Below are 16135 nucleotides of genomic sequence, written 5' to 3'. Positions count from 1 at the left end.
ACTAGCCGGGTGAGTTTGAACACATGCCCTCTCCTCTCTGAGAATGCCCATCCCCACTAGGAGACAGAGATGATAGAACTAACATAAAAGATTGCTGTGAGGATTAGAGTGACTTCAGTGTTCCACGAAACTATATTTTCTTTTCTTCTCTTTCTGCTGGTTCTGAGGCCTGAACTCAGGACTTCCTGCCCTTGCTTGTTTGCTCACAGCTGGTGCTCTACCACTTCAGTCATGCCTTCAGTTTGGTACTTTGCCAGTTAATTGGAGATGGGAGTTTTACAGACTTTTGAGCCTATGCTGGCTTGAAATTACAATCTTCCAGGCCTCTACCTCCTGAGTAGCTATGTTGACAGGTGTGAGTCACCAATGCCCAGTTTGTCATGGGCTTTTACCATCTCTCCTGGCTGTCCCCACTACCCCAGCCTAGCTCAGGCCTCAGCATATGTCAAGTGCAAAATGGGCTCTGAACTGCTAAACCCTCTTCAGCCCATTGTCCATATGCATCCAGAGAATAAAGGCTATGAGGTCAGGCCAAGAGAGTGACCTCAGCTATGGCTTGTGGCTTTTCTGAGTGGCTAGGAATCGTGAATGTGGCCGGTGATGGTGAATCCAATTATTAGTGCTCAAAAAATAAAAGTGGGAAGGCAAGAAGAACAGAAAAATAAATGGTGCTGGTAATTTTGCTCCCCCCCTCCATTCAGTACACACTTGCTTTCGAGAGAGTGTGGGGTCCATGTCAGTGGTCCCCATCATGCCTCCTGTACCAGGAGGGCTGTGTTGCACAGATGAAGGTTCTTGTCTTTAAGGATCACTATTGCCTATGAACACAAGACAGTCATTCATCCGGACCATCATAACAGGACTTGTTTTCTGTCCCAACAATGTCACAAAACTGGGTTTGTTGCATGGAATGCGGTGTCCTTCCAGCACAAGGTCTTCCTAAGAGATTTCCGAGCTTCAGTATGACTCTAGTAACATTCTCCCTTCCCCACCAATTAAGATCTCACAGCTCCATCCTGCTGTGCCTTCTGAGGGGTGTTAATGAAGACATAATGAGGTCATCATGCAAGGTACCCATGATATATGCCCACAGAAGAGCTTTCTAACACCAAAAGCTATATTTCCCAAATCATGCCCCACGAGAGCCCTAAATCCTGTCCTAACTCTAGCCTGAGACACACCACCACAATCATTTCACTATTTTGAAACAAAATGTAATCACATTCCCACATTAACTAGATTTTTTTTAGTTAGTGGGGAAAGGTGGCAGATTATAATCATCCACTATTTTGATTCCTTGAATTCAGAGAGTCAGGTCACATAGGAGAGATGATATTCTGATGAGAGAAACACAGGAATGAGTAGCAGGATGACAGAAAAGCATGGAGAAGCAGAAGCAATAGATAAAAGCAGCAATTCCCAGCTTCTTAGGAGTGAGAGGAAGCCAATGATACCATCCCAAGAGAGGTAAACTGTTGGGCAAGACCTGAATGCACTGAGACCTTTATGTGATGTATGTTTGCTGACAGCCTCTCTAAGTGATGACACTCCCACTGACACCACCTCTTCTGCAAAGAATTACTGTAGAGTACCTGTATACAGCAACCCTGGCAAGTAGAGTGCAAGTCCCTCAGTTCTTCCTCAGGGCTCCAGTCTGCTCTCCCCATCCTGGGGTCATCCAGAGGCTTGAGTACTTTCTGCTCTGGGAACCATACAATAAGGGGCATGTGAAACAAGGGAGAACATGCTCATCCTCTGTGAAGTCAACAGAAGATTCCATTGCACATAGAAGGGAATCCTCCATTGTGAAAGCAGCCCAGAAGCTAAATAATAATAATAATAATAATAACAACCATTATGCAAGAGACTCTAGCTTGTTTGCCTTGATCTGAGCCATGCTGGGAATCAGGCCCAATGCCCTGAGCACTGCTGAATGTTTAGCTACTGAGCCATACCCCACAGTTAAGTGATGAGAAATAATACCTTAACAGAGCCCCTACCCTATCCTGCAGGACCACTGAGCCTATTTCAGCCAAAAGACAACAGGTAATTAAAACTTCCAACAAACAGTATGGCCTCTCAATGTAGAAACACAAGTAATATGAGAAAACATGGAAGTAACATATCTCTCCCCAAAGCAAAGCTGATAAAATTTCAAATAACAAACTCAAAACAACAGTGATAAAAATGATCAGGTACAGAGGAGACATCTGCATGAGTTCAAAGAAGATGTAAGTAAACAGCTGAATGAACAGAAATAGAATTCAAATAAACAGCTGAATTAATTAAGGAAGACAATGCAGGATATGAAGAAAAAACTAAAAAAAAAAAAAAAGACAAATTCTAGGGGGAAAAGTAAATCTGAAATCCTGGAAATGCAAAGCTCAATAAACCAAATAAGACTCAACTGAAAGCCTTGCTAATAGGATGGAACAAGTTGAAAACAGAGCATCCATGGTCAAAGATAAATAGAGGAATTAAATCAATCACAGACAAAAAATACAGAGAAAATATGAACAGAACATGAAAGACCTCTGGGACACCGTCAAAAGACCAAACCTATGAATCATGAGTACAGAAAAGGGAGAGAGATACAAAGTATAGGCTAGAAAACATGCTCAAAACATAACAGCAATATTGAGACAGACAGGGTCATCCAATGTCCAACAGGTTTTCAGAACACCAAACAACAGGAAATACTCTTAGATATATTATAGTTAAAAACACTGAATAAATATAACGAAGAATATTGAAAGCTGCAATTGAGAGTCACTAGGATATAAAGGCAAACTCATTGAGTCTTTAACCTCCATTTCCTATATGGAGAGCAGGAAATATTTCTCTCTTCCAATTCCCCTTACTTTAATCATACTATCCTAAAATATTTCCTTGCTAAAACTTAAAAAAGACTTGGAAAAAATTGTATTTAGTGAAGGAAGCCAGACCCAGAGACACACAGGTTGCGTGGTTTCCCTCATTTGTGATTGCTAGAATGTGCCTATAAATCCAAGCGGTTATAAATGAATTAACTGAAGTATAATAGACTCTATAGAGAGCACAAATAGGATAAGTTTTTAGAAAGACTAAGTCAAAGCCCAACAAAATAAGTACCTGGAAATGGGTACTTTCAAGAAGATGGGGTGGGGGTGGGGACCAAAGGGAGAGGGTGAGAATAATGAAGAGGGAAAGGGGATAGAATGGAGGCAAGAATTCATTGTAGTTACCACAGAATTGAGAAATAGAAAGGAAGGGAGGGGTCGAGGGGGGGGTGAAAATGTTGAAGTGATGACACAGATCAAGATGCATTATGTGTGTGTGTGTGTGTATAAATATATATAAACTACTTTGTCAAATGTCAAAATTCAATATATAACCTAAAAATTAAGAAAAGTGAGAGAAGGGAGGGTGGGTTGTGAGGGGTGGGTAAGAATGTTGAAAGGGGTGACATTGATCAAGAGGCACTGTATTCATAAACTGCTTTGTTGAATGGCAACTCCTTTGTATAGGAAAGAGAATTAAAATATACTTTTAAAAAGGAAAACACATCAGAATAACACCAGATTTTTCTCCAAAAATTCTAAAAGCAAGGAAGCCATGGAAAAAAGAACTGTCAACCTAGATTAATGTTTCCAGTGCAGCTTTTCATTAAGGGAGAAATAAAAACCTACCTTTATAAATATGGATTTTTTTTCCTTAAAAGCATCTTTCGAGCTTTTCTTGGCCAACTGGCTACATGTTTTTAATAGTTGGTGATAATTTCCCAAGAGTTGTGTGCATATTAGAGAATTCTGGCAAAAAATGAGAAAAATCAAGCCTGTAAATAGGGCTCAAATGTAATAATATTGTTTTGATTTCTAAATGTAATAATTAATCAAGTCTGAATGCATCAATTATAACATGTATTAATCTCAGTTTTGCAGTTTCTCTTTTTGGTATGTTAGAATCAATCACTTTTTCCAAGTCTATTACATCTGAATAGGCTTTGATGAGCTCATGGGTGCTTCACGCTAGGCCTCTGAATCCCAGTGGGTGAGGTGGGATTGTCCTACTCCACCTCCAAGCTCCAACCCAGCCCAAGAGATGTTGCTGTACAGGGAACGCCAACAGCAGCCCCGAGGCCTCCCACCTGCTCTGTGGCAGGCTCTGCCTGGGCAATGACCTCTCCGTCAATATTGACAATGCTGTGGCCTTGGCCTCTGGCCAACTCTGCCAGAAAACTTCAAAGCCTCTTTGTTGTCAGGAGTTGTGACAGGGGTTCTGGGGTGTGGACACCTCATTTTGGCACTGCCTTAGCTTTTTCTCTACCACCTCACATGTCCCTGAATTTACGGCAGGACTGTGGGGTGGGTACCTGCCTACAAACAAGGATCCTGATTTGCCATGCACCAACATCACATCTTCCAAGGATATTCCTTGTCCATGCCCCCCCCTGAAAAATTGAGCACCCCATGATAGATGGCCCCTGGCCCAGCCTGGCCCAGCCCCTGCATCCACTGCCAGCCCAATTGACTGAACAGGACTTACTCTGCAGGTCAGCAGTATCTCCTCCCTCTGCGTGTGATCACAAGCACACAGACTTCAAGTACTCTCTAGACATAGGTGTAACACAAACCACAAGCATCCTGTGTGTGCAAAACACCCCACATGTAGCCACGTGCATGTTTTCACACAGCTTTACACTTACATATATGTAAGAACTGGATGGAAATAATGCATTTGTGTGTGCACACTTGTAGCATCACTAACTGTGACTAGCACCAGAGCACAGTCAGTCTTCCCTTCTGCCCTGATAAAATGAAAATGGCAAATAATTGCACCCCCTAAGCTTCAGCTCCCTTATCTTAAGTGGGGGTAACACTGTCACAATGAGGAAATACAAATAGAGGCATACACACACACACACACACACACACACACACACACACACACACACACACACACACACACACACACACACACACACACACAGAACTGGACCCTGCTAGATGCTTGGCTGCCAAGGCTAGATACTTTGTTCTTTCTGGAGCTCCTCCCTTTCTCAGGCCTCACCCCAGCCCTCTCACAGGTGGGACCTGTATAGCAGTGGTGGTCACAGGAGTGCCCTGCCCAAAGAAGAAGCAGAACCTGCAAATAGGTGCCCAGTGACCCCGATCTGCTTGTTTGCCTTCCCTGGGTTCTCCTGCTTTGGCTTGTCCTTCTGGTTTTGAATAAAAACGCATGAGTTGAGTATGACTTTTGATCCTTACAATGCTGATCCTATGCACCCCTCTTCTCCATCCTTCCGGGAACGTAGTGACCTCCTTAGGGATACCCTCTTGCAGGCATCAAGTCTGAGAATTAAAAGACTCATCAGAATGATGACTTCAGCTTCCACTTCCTGGATGCCCACCAAGTGCTACTCTTCCTGGCTCACAGATCCGCCTGGCTCACAGACACAGTAGCCTAGTTCAGAGATGAGGAGAGACTTGTTCAGAACAGCCCAGCAAGTTAGTGACCCAGGCCTGTCTGGCTCCAGAAGTCCCACCTTACAAAGAGGACTTCTGGCTTCTCTTTAGGTCTTTCTAGGCACCAGAAACTGTGCTAACCACTCCACAGGACCAATCTGATTTGGCCCTCATGGCAAACCTTTAAGGCAAATGCATTTGCAGCTGAGGAAAGGAGGCCCAGTGAGGTGTGAGGCTTCCTGCCTGAGGTGGCAGCAGAGAGGTCCAAAGTCAGTGCTCTTGCTCTTGCACCATGCCATGCCACCACCTTTCCTCTGATTTCATGGGTAGCTGCTGTTTCCTTGCAACTATCCTAAGCCTTCTAGGATCTCTTCTGCTCCTACTCCAATATCATGTTGACCTGCAGACTGCACCCTCAGGACCTGGGCACAGTTCAGCAGGCCCCGCACAGCTGAGACCTATGCAGAATAGCCCCTCTTCATCTCTGCTGTGTGGTAGGCCCCAGGTCAGGCAGGATTTGAGCTCCTTGCATGTGGTTAATGCTCAAATATGATTCCTGACAACCCAACCTCTTATGAGCAGTGGAGACGCCTGATCTATGGCCTCAACACACAAAATGCAACGGCAGCCTCAGACCTGCACTTGCCAAATGTCTTGCCAAATGTCCCCTCTGGGGAGCTCCATTTGCCTGGGGAGTGGAAGAAAGCCTTTCCTTTTGTCTAAATCCCACGAGGTAAACCTATTACTGTTTTTGTTCTTTTGCCTGTCCTGGAGCTTGAACTCAGGGCCTGGGCATTCTCCCTGAGCCTCCTTTGTGCTCAAGGCTAGTGCTCTACCACTTGAACCACTACACCACTTCCAGCTTTTTTGAGTAGTTTACTGGAGACAAGAGTCTCGCAAGGACTGTTCTGCCTAGACTGGCTTTGAACTGCGATCCTCATATCTCAGCCTCCTGAGGAGCTAGAATGACAGGAGTGAGCCACCAGCGCCTGGCTGAACCTATTACTTTTATGGTCCCAAGTTTACATTATTCATCCATCATGTACTTAACTAAATGATTTTTAAGTGCTGGGCCCTCATAACACGGCTTCCCCAGACTGATGGGGCACTATAACCAATATCATGTCCCTGGCTCCCCTTATCAGGGAAGGTTAATGCTAGGCAGGACCAGTGTAGTGACATGGGAGACAGGCAGGAAGGCAGAGGCCAACGCACACACATTCAGAGTAGCCCTTAAGTCAGGAAGACCACATTCACCAGATGACTTCAAACATACTACCTTTAGTGTTCTGTAAACTTAAAACCTTTTTGAAAAAAAATCCTGGAGTAACACATTCAATATTTGTTTGTGTTAAAATCAGTACTTTTGAGCTGGGCATCAGTAGCTCACACTTCTAATCCTAGCTATTCAGGAGGCTGAAATCAGAGGATCACAGTTCAAAGCCAGTCCAGGAAGAAAAGTCCATGAGACTCTTTATCTCCAATTAACCACCAGAAAACCAGTAGTAGCACTGTAGTTCAAAGTGATAGAGTGCTAGTCTTGAGCATAAAAGCTCAGGGACAGCACCCAGGCCCTGAGTTCAAGCCCACAAGCAACCCCTCCCCCCAAAAGGCAATAATTCCTCAAGTGTAAATGTTTCAAGTATATCTCAATTGGTACCATCTTATTTAGGTTTTTCTTCATTTTTATATATCCTAGAATCCAGAGATAGAAAGTACCCTGGGCTTTTCTGATGTTCTGAGAGACACTGCACCTGAGCTTGGTGCTGGAAGGGAAGGTACCCCCATGCTAGGCAGGGAACATGTACAAAGCTAAAGAGATACTCTCCATGCATATTTGGACAAGTAATGTAGCTAAAGGTAGTTGGATTTTACAGTGTGAGATGAGCTGGGGAGCGGGGAATCTGGAGGGCCCTGAAGTCCAGGCCAAGGGGGCAGACAGTCTTTCTGGAAAGGTTTCTTAACAAGGGAGTCTGGTCAGATTTTGGGGTCTCTCATAGCAAGTTCATTTCCTTATTTATTTATTTATTTATTTATTTATTTATTTTGGTCAACTTTGGGGCTTGAACTCTGGGCCTGGGCGCTGTCCCTCAGCTCTTCAGCTCAAGGCGTGCACTCTACCACTTGAGCCACAGTACCGCTTCCAGCAAGTTCCTCTTCTACTGAGGAAGTTCAGTTCAAATTATTCAAGAGGGGTAAGGCATATGGGTGGCAGCAAAGTCACTTCCAAAGCTTCCTCCCCCCCCCCCCCAGAATAAAGACATCTTTCAGTGCAACAAATGGAGGTAACCCTGAAGAGTGCCCCCAGGGGCTCCTGGCACCAGTCACTGCTGCATCTTACTCCACTCGGTCCCCAGCACTGGGCACAGGATTGAGCTTGTTGATTCATTTCCCCAGTCCACAGGTATTGATGGTGTACCTTCTACATGTTAGACACTTCCCTAAGTCCTATGGACACCACAAGGAACAAGCAGACAAGGTGCCCAGATGCATTGGAGCTTACAGTCTTAGATAGACATAACATGGGCTATGAAGAAAACATGAGGTTACTGGGAAATGGGGCCAGAGGTTGAAAGCTGGATGCCAGGAAGTGGGTGCTCAGGAGATGTTTGTTAATGGCAATTGAGGCAAGCCAGAATAAAAATAATTTATTCAGATTCCCCCATCAAAGCATTTATTGAGCATCTACAGTCCTCTGGGTCCATTGGCCAACAGAACAGATATGATCTCTTCATTGAAAGTTTACAGGGTGTGTGTTTGTGTGTGTGTGTGTGTGTGTGTGTGAGAGAGAGAGAGAGAGAGGGGGGGGGAGGGAGGGAGAGAGTGTGTCTACTGGGGCTTGAACTCAGAGCCTAGGTGATATCTCTTAGCTTCTTCACTCAAGATTGGCATTCTACTACTTGAGCCACAGCTCCACTTCTGTTTTTTTGCTGGTTAGTTGGAAATAAAAGTCTCACAGGATTTTCCTTGGAACCACAATCCTCATACCTCAGCCTCTTGAGTAGCTAAGACTACAGGTATAAGCCACTGGTAACTGGGGAGCATATAAGGTAAGGGGAAACATAAGACATGGAGGCCCAGATTATGAGAGAGGAAAGGGAACGGCTTTACTTTGGATGACTGGCAGTATGAAGGGACTTCCACTTCTCTTGAAGAATATGCTAATTTCTCCTATTACAGGGCACAGTGGATTTTCAGGCATTTTTTAAATAACATTTTTATTTTAGAGCACTTAAAGTTGTATAATTATTGTGAAGACAGACCAGAATTCTTAAAATGCCCTATAGTCCATTAATTGTACCGTTTTTTCATATTCATGAATTAGTATTCACTAACTAATATTAACTAAAGCTCCTAGCTGAAACTCCTCAGTCTATCCTTGCTGTCCATTTTCTTTTCCAGGATTCCATCCAGAACATCACAAGACCTTCATTTGAGTCTCTGGGCTCCTCTTGAATTTTTTTTTTTTTTTTTTTGGTTTTCATGACAATTTTCAATAGTACTAGGCAGGTATTTTATACACTGTCCCTTCACTGGAATTTGTCTGATATTTTTCTCCTAATTACACAGAGTTGTGGGGCTTGGGAAGGAAGATCATGAAAGCAAGTGCCATTTTTCACCCAAAGTTACTAAGGGTACAAACTGCTAATGAGATGCTGATAATGATGTTAACTGTGAACCCCTAGCTGAGGTCAGATTTCTCCAAAGGAAAAATATTGCCCATTTTTTCACCTTCTCTTTCTGTACTGTCCTCTTTGGGAGGAAGATGCTGTATACACCCATGCTTAACATGTGGAGATTTTGGGGCTGGGAAGGTAGCTCAGTGGTAGAGCGCTTGCCTTGCATGCATGAGACCCTGGGTTCGATTCCTCAGCACCACATAAGCAAAAAGAAAAAAGCCAGAAGTTGCACTGTGGCTCAAGTAGTAGAGCCCTAGCCTTGAGCTGAAGAGCTGAGGGACAGTGCCCAGGCCCAGAGTTCAGGCCCCACGACTGGACCAAAAAAAAAAAAAAAAAAAAGGATGTGAGGGCTTTAAGGCAGGTGGCTCACACCTGTAATCCTTGCTAGTCAGGAGTCTGAGATTTGAGGATCACAGTTCAAAGCCAGATTGGGCAAGAAAGTCTGTGAGACTCTTATCTCCAATTTGCTAGCAAAAAAAAAACCCCCAGAAGTGGAGCTGTGGCTCTAGTGGTAGAGCACTAGCCTTGAGCACAAAAGCCCCAGGAACAGACCTCAGGCTGAGTTCAAGCCCTGGGACAAGCCACACAGACATACAACACACACACACACACACACACACACACACACACACACACACATTTCAGGACAGACATCTATATAAATTATTTGCAGGAAATCTGTTTTGTTGTTTATGCATTTTACCAATATGCTTATGCTGGGATTTTTTTTTTTTACTTTTTAAAAGTAAAAGACAAAACTGTTAGTATTTTATTTCAATTAACAAAAACACATTAAATTACCAAGACATTAAATTGAAGGGAAGGAAAATTATTTTAATTTTTTTCTATTGTCAATATGCATTCATGAAAGGAGATTTGGGAAATAGCAAGAACACAGGACCTCTCTAGTTTAAAGCTGGCCACAACTCACATTTCAATTTATTATCTTTCATTTTTCTTTGGTGCCCAATTTTTGCATGGAGTTTACTGTCTATATAGTTTGTTTCTTGTCTCTTCTCATTTTCTGGCTTATTATCGCATAAAAATATTTCCTCTGTGTTGCTATTTAGACTTCATAGCTATTATTTTCAGTAACTGCTAACTATTCCTTCACATGGCTTATTGTGTCTCCATTACCACCACCACCACCACCACCACTACACTCCCCCCCCACACTCACATGCACACACACACACACACACACACACACACACACACATACACACACACACCGCCAAGCCACCAGGTTCCTCGTATTTAATTGGTGTTTTGAAGTTATTTGTTAAGTGACAACAAAGTGATTATTCCCTAGACTCTAAATGTATATCATTTTATATTCCCTTGAGTCTAAACAGTTCTGAGACAGAGATGTTGTTCTTGAGTGGAATTACCAGGCCAACAGAGACCAGAAACTTTTAAATCAATGTACAAAACCAGAAATCTTCTTCCTCTTCCCTCTGCACCACCAGCAATTGTGCCAAGGGTAATAATTTGCGATTGATTAAAGAGTTTGTGGGGTGTTTTTTCCCCATCTTTTTTTTCCTCTCTCTCTCTTCTCCCCCTCCCCTCCTGCCAAAAAGGAGGAAAATTATCTGAGAAGGTGAAGATGTTCTCAGACAATCAGATTAACATATTCCAACAATCGCAATTTGCAAAATAGTAATCACAACTCCCAGGCTCTGGGAGGCATTAATCAAAGCTACAGGTTTAATTCCATCTTAAATATTGATGAAATGTGCTTCTGCAGCCTCACCCTGGCGTGGCAGGGCCAGGGAGCCTCTGAGGCGGCAGGGAGGTGGAGGGAGGGTGGGGGAGCAGCTGCTGGGAGGGGAGGCATCTGTGATTCAAATTGGTGGCTGTACAGCCAGGTAGAGAGTGAAAGGGGTAGTGAAGAGGGCTGTTAAGTCCATTGCTGTCAATTTGTAACGATCAGGGAGGGGCCTGAGGACTGGTTCTGCACAATACACCCAGTTTGTCTGGTTTCAGGGGTTACCACTGAAGAGGCTGCAGCTGCACTGATTCGAATAGCCTGGAGACTTCAGAACTGTAATTATCAACCAGGCAGCTCACAGTGTGGCAAAAGTGGGCTCCACCAGCGCTTAACTCCTTGTGTGCTGACTTATCACTACCACTCTCCCCACCCCTGCACTGCCAGCCTCTGCTAGGATTCTCAGCAGCCCGCCCAAGGCAAACCAAGGCTAACTGGTTCCTTAAGGCCAATCCTCCCAAGGCCAGGGCATTCTAGCCAGCAAGCCTTCCTTGGGTTATCTGCAATGGAATGGGGCTAGGGAGACAGGACTGTGTAGGCAACATGGGCCTTTGCAACTCTGAGTCCCCCCTTGGGTGAGAAGCCAGGCCACTGGGCCTGACGAACCTTGGCTCAAATTTCACCTAGGACAATGTGTGTATCCTCTGTAAAATGGGGTGATCTCTGCCCTGTCGGGCAGCTACAGAAAGATCCAGTGAGACTCAGCGTGTTGGTGAAGATCACCGTGGGCTGGCTGGCTCTGAGCTGCCGGCTTCCTGTCCCTGGCTCAGCCTCCTGCCCTGGGTGGGGTCATCTCATTCTAGGGAGGGTAGGCTTGTGCTGGTCCTGTTGTGTTTCTGCTCTCTGGGAGAGACCACTTGCCACCCAAGGAAGATAAAAAGTCTCATCCTCCTGTTTTTTTTTTTAGGCAGGAGGCAGTGGATTGGGCAGAGGAGACCCTCCCCTACTAAGGGAAGAGAGGTGACAGAGAGGGGGTGTGGGCTCAGCTGGGAGCACGGGTGAGAGAGGGTCTGTTCAGGATCAGTGATCCCTATCCTGGAATTTCCCCCAAGAAATTCTCCCACATCCTTATGCAGGAAGGCTTAGGCCCAGAATGGTGGTCCCAGTGTCGGTCCTGGCATGGGGAAGTTGGAAGCCACCTCCACTTGCCACCACTGGGAGGATGGAGAGAGAGGGGGAGGAGAGCCAACCACGGAGCACAGGACACAGGCTGCAGCCATGAGGCATAGAACTAGAGGTATATATGGCAGCCAGAAGAGATTCTGACCCCGTACTGCTGAATGAAAGAAGTACGACACAAAGAAACTCGCCACACAATGCTGTTTTTTGTAAATTAAAAACACATTCACACACAAAGCAAGAATACGTATTTTATAGTGCTGGGTGCATTTTTAGGGGTATATATCCTCCCACCATTGGAGTAGGTCCCTGTGGTGATGGATGAGGGGGCTGGGTGTGGGATCTGGAGGAGAAAGGGGGAAAATAATAAAGAAAAAGGAAGTAAATCACAGGGGTTCTTCACAGAGAGATGACGATAGAGCGCCAAGGACTGGAGTGGCTGACTCAGTCCTGGATTTGAGGTTTTGAAAAGCAACACAGGCTTTGTCGTTAGAGAACCGTAGGCTCAGTTCCCGGACTGTTCCACATACTAACCCTGGAGCTATGGACAAGGGTCCCATCCTCAAGAGCCTCTGTCTGTTCATCTCTCCAGTGCATCTTGCCATGGTACCTTGCCTGTCACAGAGGCCCTGGAGAGTGAGGGCAAGGAGATGACTGCATTCAAGGCCTCAGGGAATGGCGCTCCCCTCGAAGGCACTTGAGTCAGCAGAGCGTGTTGGCTCCCTGGGAAACCACAGGTTCTTTGAAGGGTCACGAATAAACAGAAACCAATATCTGAGCCTCTGTCTCCTGGCACTACAGGCCTGGCTCTGCTACATGGCAGGGATTATCTGTGATCTACCAGCCCAGGTTGAGCATGAGGGCCTCACTCTCTTACTGTCCCTCGGGATCAGATAAGCTTCAAATGGCCAAGTCACCTCTAGATGCCTCCAACAGCAGCTGCAGCCACAGACTATAAACCCTTCTATGTTCATTCCCCCCCCTTTCCCCACCCCTGGTGCTCTGTGGAGGGATTTGCTTTCAATGAAAGGTCTGTTACTGCCCACCAGAGCTAGATACATAGGCCATGGGCAGGCCAGCACTCCGTTCTCCCACCCGGAGTACTCCCAGGACAGGGGAGGTCTCAGAGAGCATCAAGTGTGACTGGCTCTTCCTCTTTCCCCACAGATGATGATGAGCATGAGTGGATCATCAAGACCTGTCGGAAGGGCTGGGATGAGATTGTTGGTCACAGGCCCAAGCTGTGAACCCTACCAGAAGTTTCCATCTGCCCTGCTGACATTGGGGATAGGATGTAGATCTAGAACTTCAACTTTTGTCTCTGGAATAAAGGCTTCCTGCACTTTGTTATGTAGTGGACCTAACTGTGCTGGCTTAGTAAGTCTGTTTCCCAGAAGGTGTCTTTGTTTTACCTGTGTCAGAATCACCTGGACAAAATTATGAACCATAGTTGTTCCCAGGCCCCAGCCTAGACTTGCTGACCAAAATCTGTGTTCCAAGGTACTGGTATCTCACATCTGGAATCCTAGCTACTCAGGAGGCTGAGATCTGAGGATCTCGGTTTGAAGCCAAACTGGGTAAGAAATTCTGTGGAACTCTTATCTCCATTTGTGGAGCTATGGCTCAAGTAGTAATGTTCCAGCCTTGAGCACAAAAGCTCACGGATAGTGCCCAAGCCCTGAGTTCAAGCCCCAAGTGCTAGCACAAAATAAAACCAACAAACAAAAGAGTTTATGGAAATACAAAACAAACAAAAAAGAATCTCTGAGAATTGCCTTCCCAGGTACTTCTTATGTAGAAAGAAGTTTGAGAACCATTATCTTATAATAGCAGATATATCTAATTAAATAAGCAATGGGTAGGTATAAACAGTGTGTGTGTGTGTGTGTGTGTGTGTGTGTGTGTGTGTGTGTGTGTGTCTGTCTGTCTGTCTGTTGCAGATGGGAAATCTGAGGTTCAAAGTGACTCACTTGGTCTGAGGGCAGTAGGACCTGATCATTGTGCCCAGTTCAAAGCCAGCACCTTTCTAAAGGTACAGCAATGACTTCCTAAGACTGCCTTCACCTCTGTCCAGCTCAGCCACCTGAGACATGTATCATAAGCACTGAGTCAGTGTAGTCCCCGAGAAAGAACATTACCTTGGCATCATCTACACCCAGGTTCAAATCCTAGCTGGAACACAGACATCATATAATCCTGGACATGTCTTTAACCTTTCACTTCCTTCTCTATAAAATGGCTATTGTGGCTTTACCTGGGGTAAGGGGAAGGGAGGTGAGGTGGGGAGAGCCAGGCGAGATGGAACCAAAGTCCTCATGGCCAGATCATCTGGGTTTTGAGGAGCAATTTTCTTTCTTCCCATTGAAGAGGAAAAAGCTTTTTCCACTGGTACATTAAAAACCCTCAACCACAGGGAGAAACCAGTGATTCTGGACAAGTGCCAGCACAACCCAGAATGCTCAGAGAACCAGAACTTTTCAACTACAGAAGCACAGACATTTACTGTTGGCCACTGCCAGAGTTGACTGGGATTCCAAAGCAATATGGGCACAGCAAATAAGAAACAAAGGATTGGGATTATTAAACTCATTAAGCCTGTGATAAGTCCTGTCTTCAAAAAGATGTGTAAGCTGGGCACCGGTGGCTCACACCTGTAATCCTAGCTATTCAGGAGGCTAAGATCTGAGGACTGCGGTCCAAAGCCAGCCTGGGCAGGAAGGTCCATGAGACTCTTGTCTCCAATTAACCACCAGTAAACCAGAAGTAGTGCTGTGGTTTATCTGGTAGAGCACCCGCTTTGAGTTGGAGAGCTCAGGGACAGTGCCCAGGCCCAGAGTTCAAGGACCATGACCAAAAAAAGAAAAAAGAAAAAAAAAGATGTGTAGAGGGTGTGGTGGTGCACACCTGCAATCCCAGCACTCGGAGGCCGAAGGATCACCAATTCAAAGCTAGCCTGGACTATATAGTGAGAATCTGCCTCACAAAAAGGAAAAAGAGGGAACAAAGATCAATTAGTTAACCGTGCATATAATCATGCCTTAAAATACCCAGACAGCACGTTTGTCAGCTATAACTCAAGACATGGCCACATGTTCCAGGTCCACTTATGGCCCCCAAGCATCCCGGCCCTGTGTCTCCTGGGAGGCTGCTCTATCCTGCCGGCCCCTAACTGTGTCCCCTGGCTCACCAGCGCTGCACAGTGGAGGGCAGAAGCATAGGGACTGGGATTGGGAGGACTCTGCTAAGGTCTTCAGAGGGAGGAAATCAGATCTCAAACCAGAGACACAGAGCAGTCATGCAGGGAGAATCAGCAGCCAGAGAGAGGTCTGGTCCTACTCTCAGCTATATCACAGAGGGGACTTGGGGAATCACCTCCCTCCAATTGCCTCAGGAAAACCACAGGGTTGAGATCCACTAGTGGTCCCAAATTATTGTGAAAACAGAAAGTACATTCAGGTAGGAGAAACACACACATGCATATACATACAACTAAATCAGTATGTTTTAGTGATATATCTAAATTAACATTACAAAATGGAAGAGTTAACAAGGAGGGGACAGCTATGAAATCAGAGGTGGATAACAACAACAACAAAAACAAAAACTAATAAAGACAATCGCCCTGCAGTGTCAGTAACCATGTGCATTAGGAATGGCATTTTACAAGCAGCAGTCCAGGGCTACAGGAGGCTTAGGAGCCTCCATACCTGACAGGGTTGCTCTACTCTCCATATCCAGAGGCGTGGCTTGAACAAAGGATTCTGTAGATAAAGATTAGATAACCACTGAAAAGGTACACTTCTAGGGCTGGGAAGTTGGCTCAATGGTAGAGTGCTTGCCTTGCATGCATGAGGCCCTGGGTTCAATTCCTCAGCACCTCATAAGCAGAAAAAAGCCAGAAGTAGCACTGTGGCTTAAGTGGTAGGGCGCTAGCCTTGAGCTGAAATGCTGAGGGACAGCGCCCAGGCCCAGAGTTCAGGCCCCATGACCAGAAAAAAAAAAAAAAAAAGTGCACTTCTTCCATTTTCCAGAGTACGTGATATCCTGGAATCTGGCAAAGACGCTGAGACCCGGTCTGGTGTAGAAACTGATGCCTTATCTCTCATCCCTGGGTGCCTTAACTT

The 16135-nt window shown here is 45.4% G+C and overlaps 1 protein-coding gene across 1 annotated transcript in view; it reads left to right on the top strand.

Annotated features, from left to right (window-relative positions):
* The window catches only part of LOC138803162 (MORN repeat-containing protein 5-like), a 33316-nt gene extending 19958 nt beyond the window's left edge, over nucleotides 1-13358 (top strand). The window contains exon 5 of the mRNA XM_069986982.1: nucleotides 13179-13358. Within this exon, the coding sequence (XP_069843083.1) occupies nucleotides 13179-13258 (80 nt within the window). The 3' untranslated portion in view covers nucleotides 13259-13358. The remainder of the gene's footprint in view (nucleotides 1-13178) is intronic.
* The last annotated feature ends 2777 nt before the right edge of the window (nucleotides 13359-16135 follow it).

Source organism: Dipodomys merriami, unplaced genomic scaffold (assembly GCF_024711535.1).
Source record: "Dipodomys merriami isolate MVZ:Mamm:240054 unplaced genomic scaffold, mDipMer1.0.p SCAF_336, whole genome shotgun sequence".
Taxonomy (NCBI): Eukaryota; Metazoa; Chordata; class Mammalia; order Rodentia; family Heteromyidae; genus Dipodomys; species Dipodomys merriami.
This window is presented reverse-complemented; position numbering and strand designations above follow the sequence as displayed.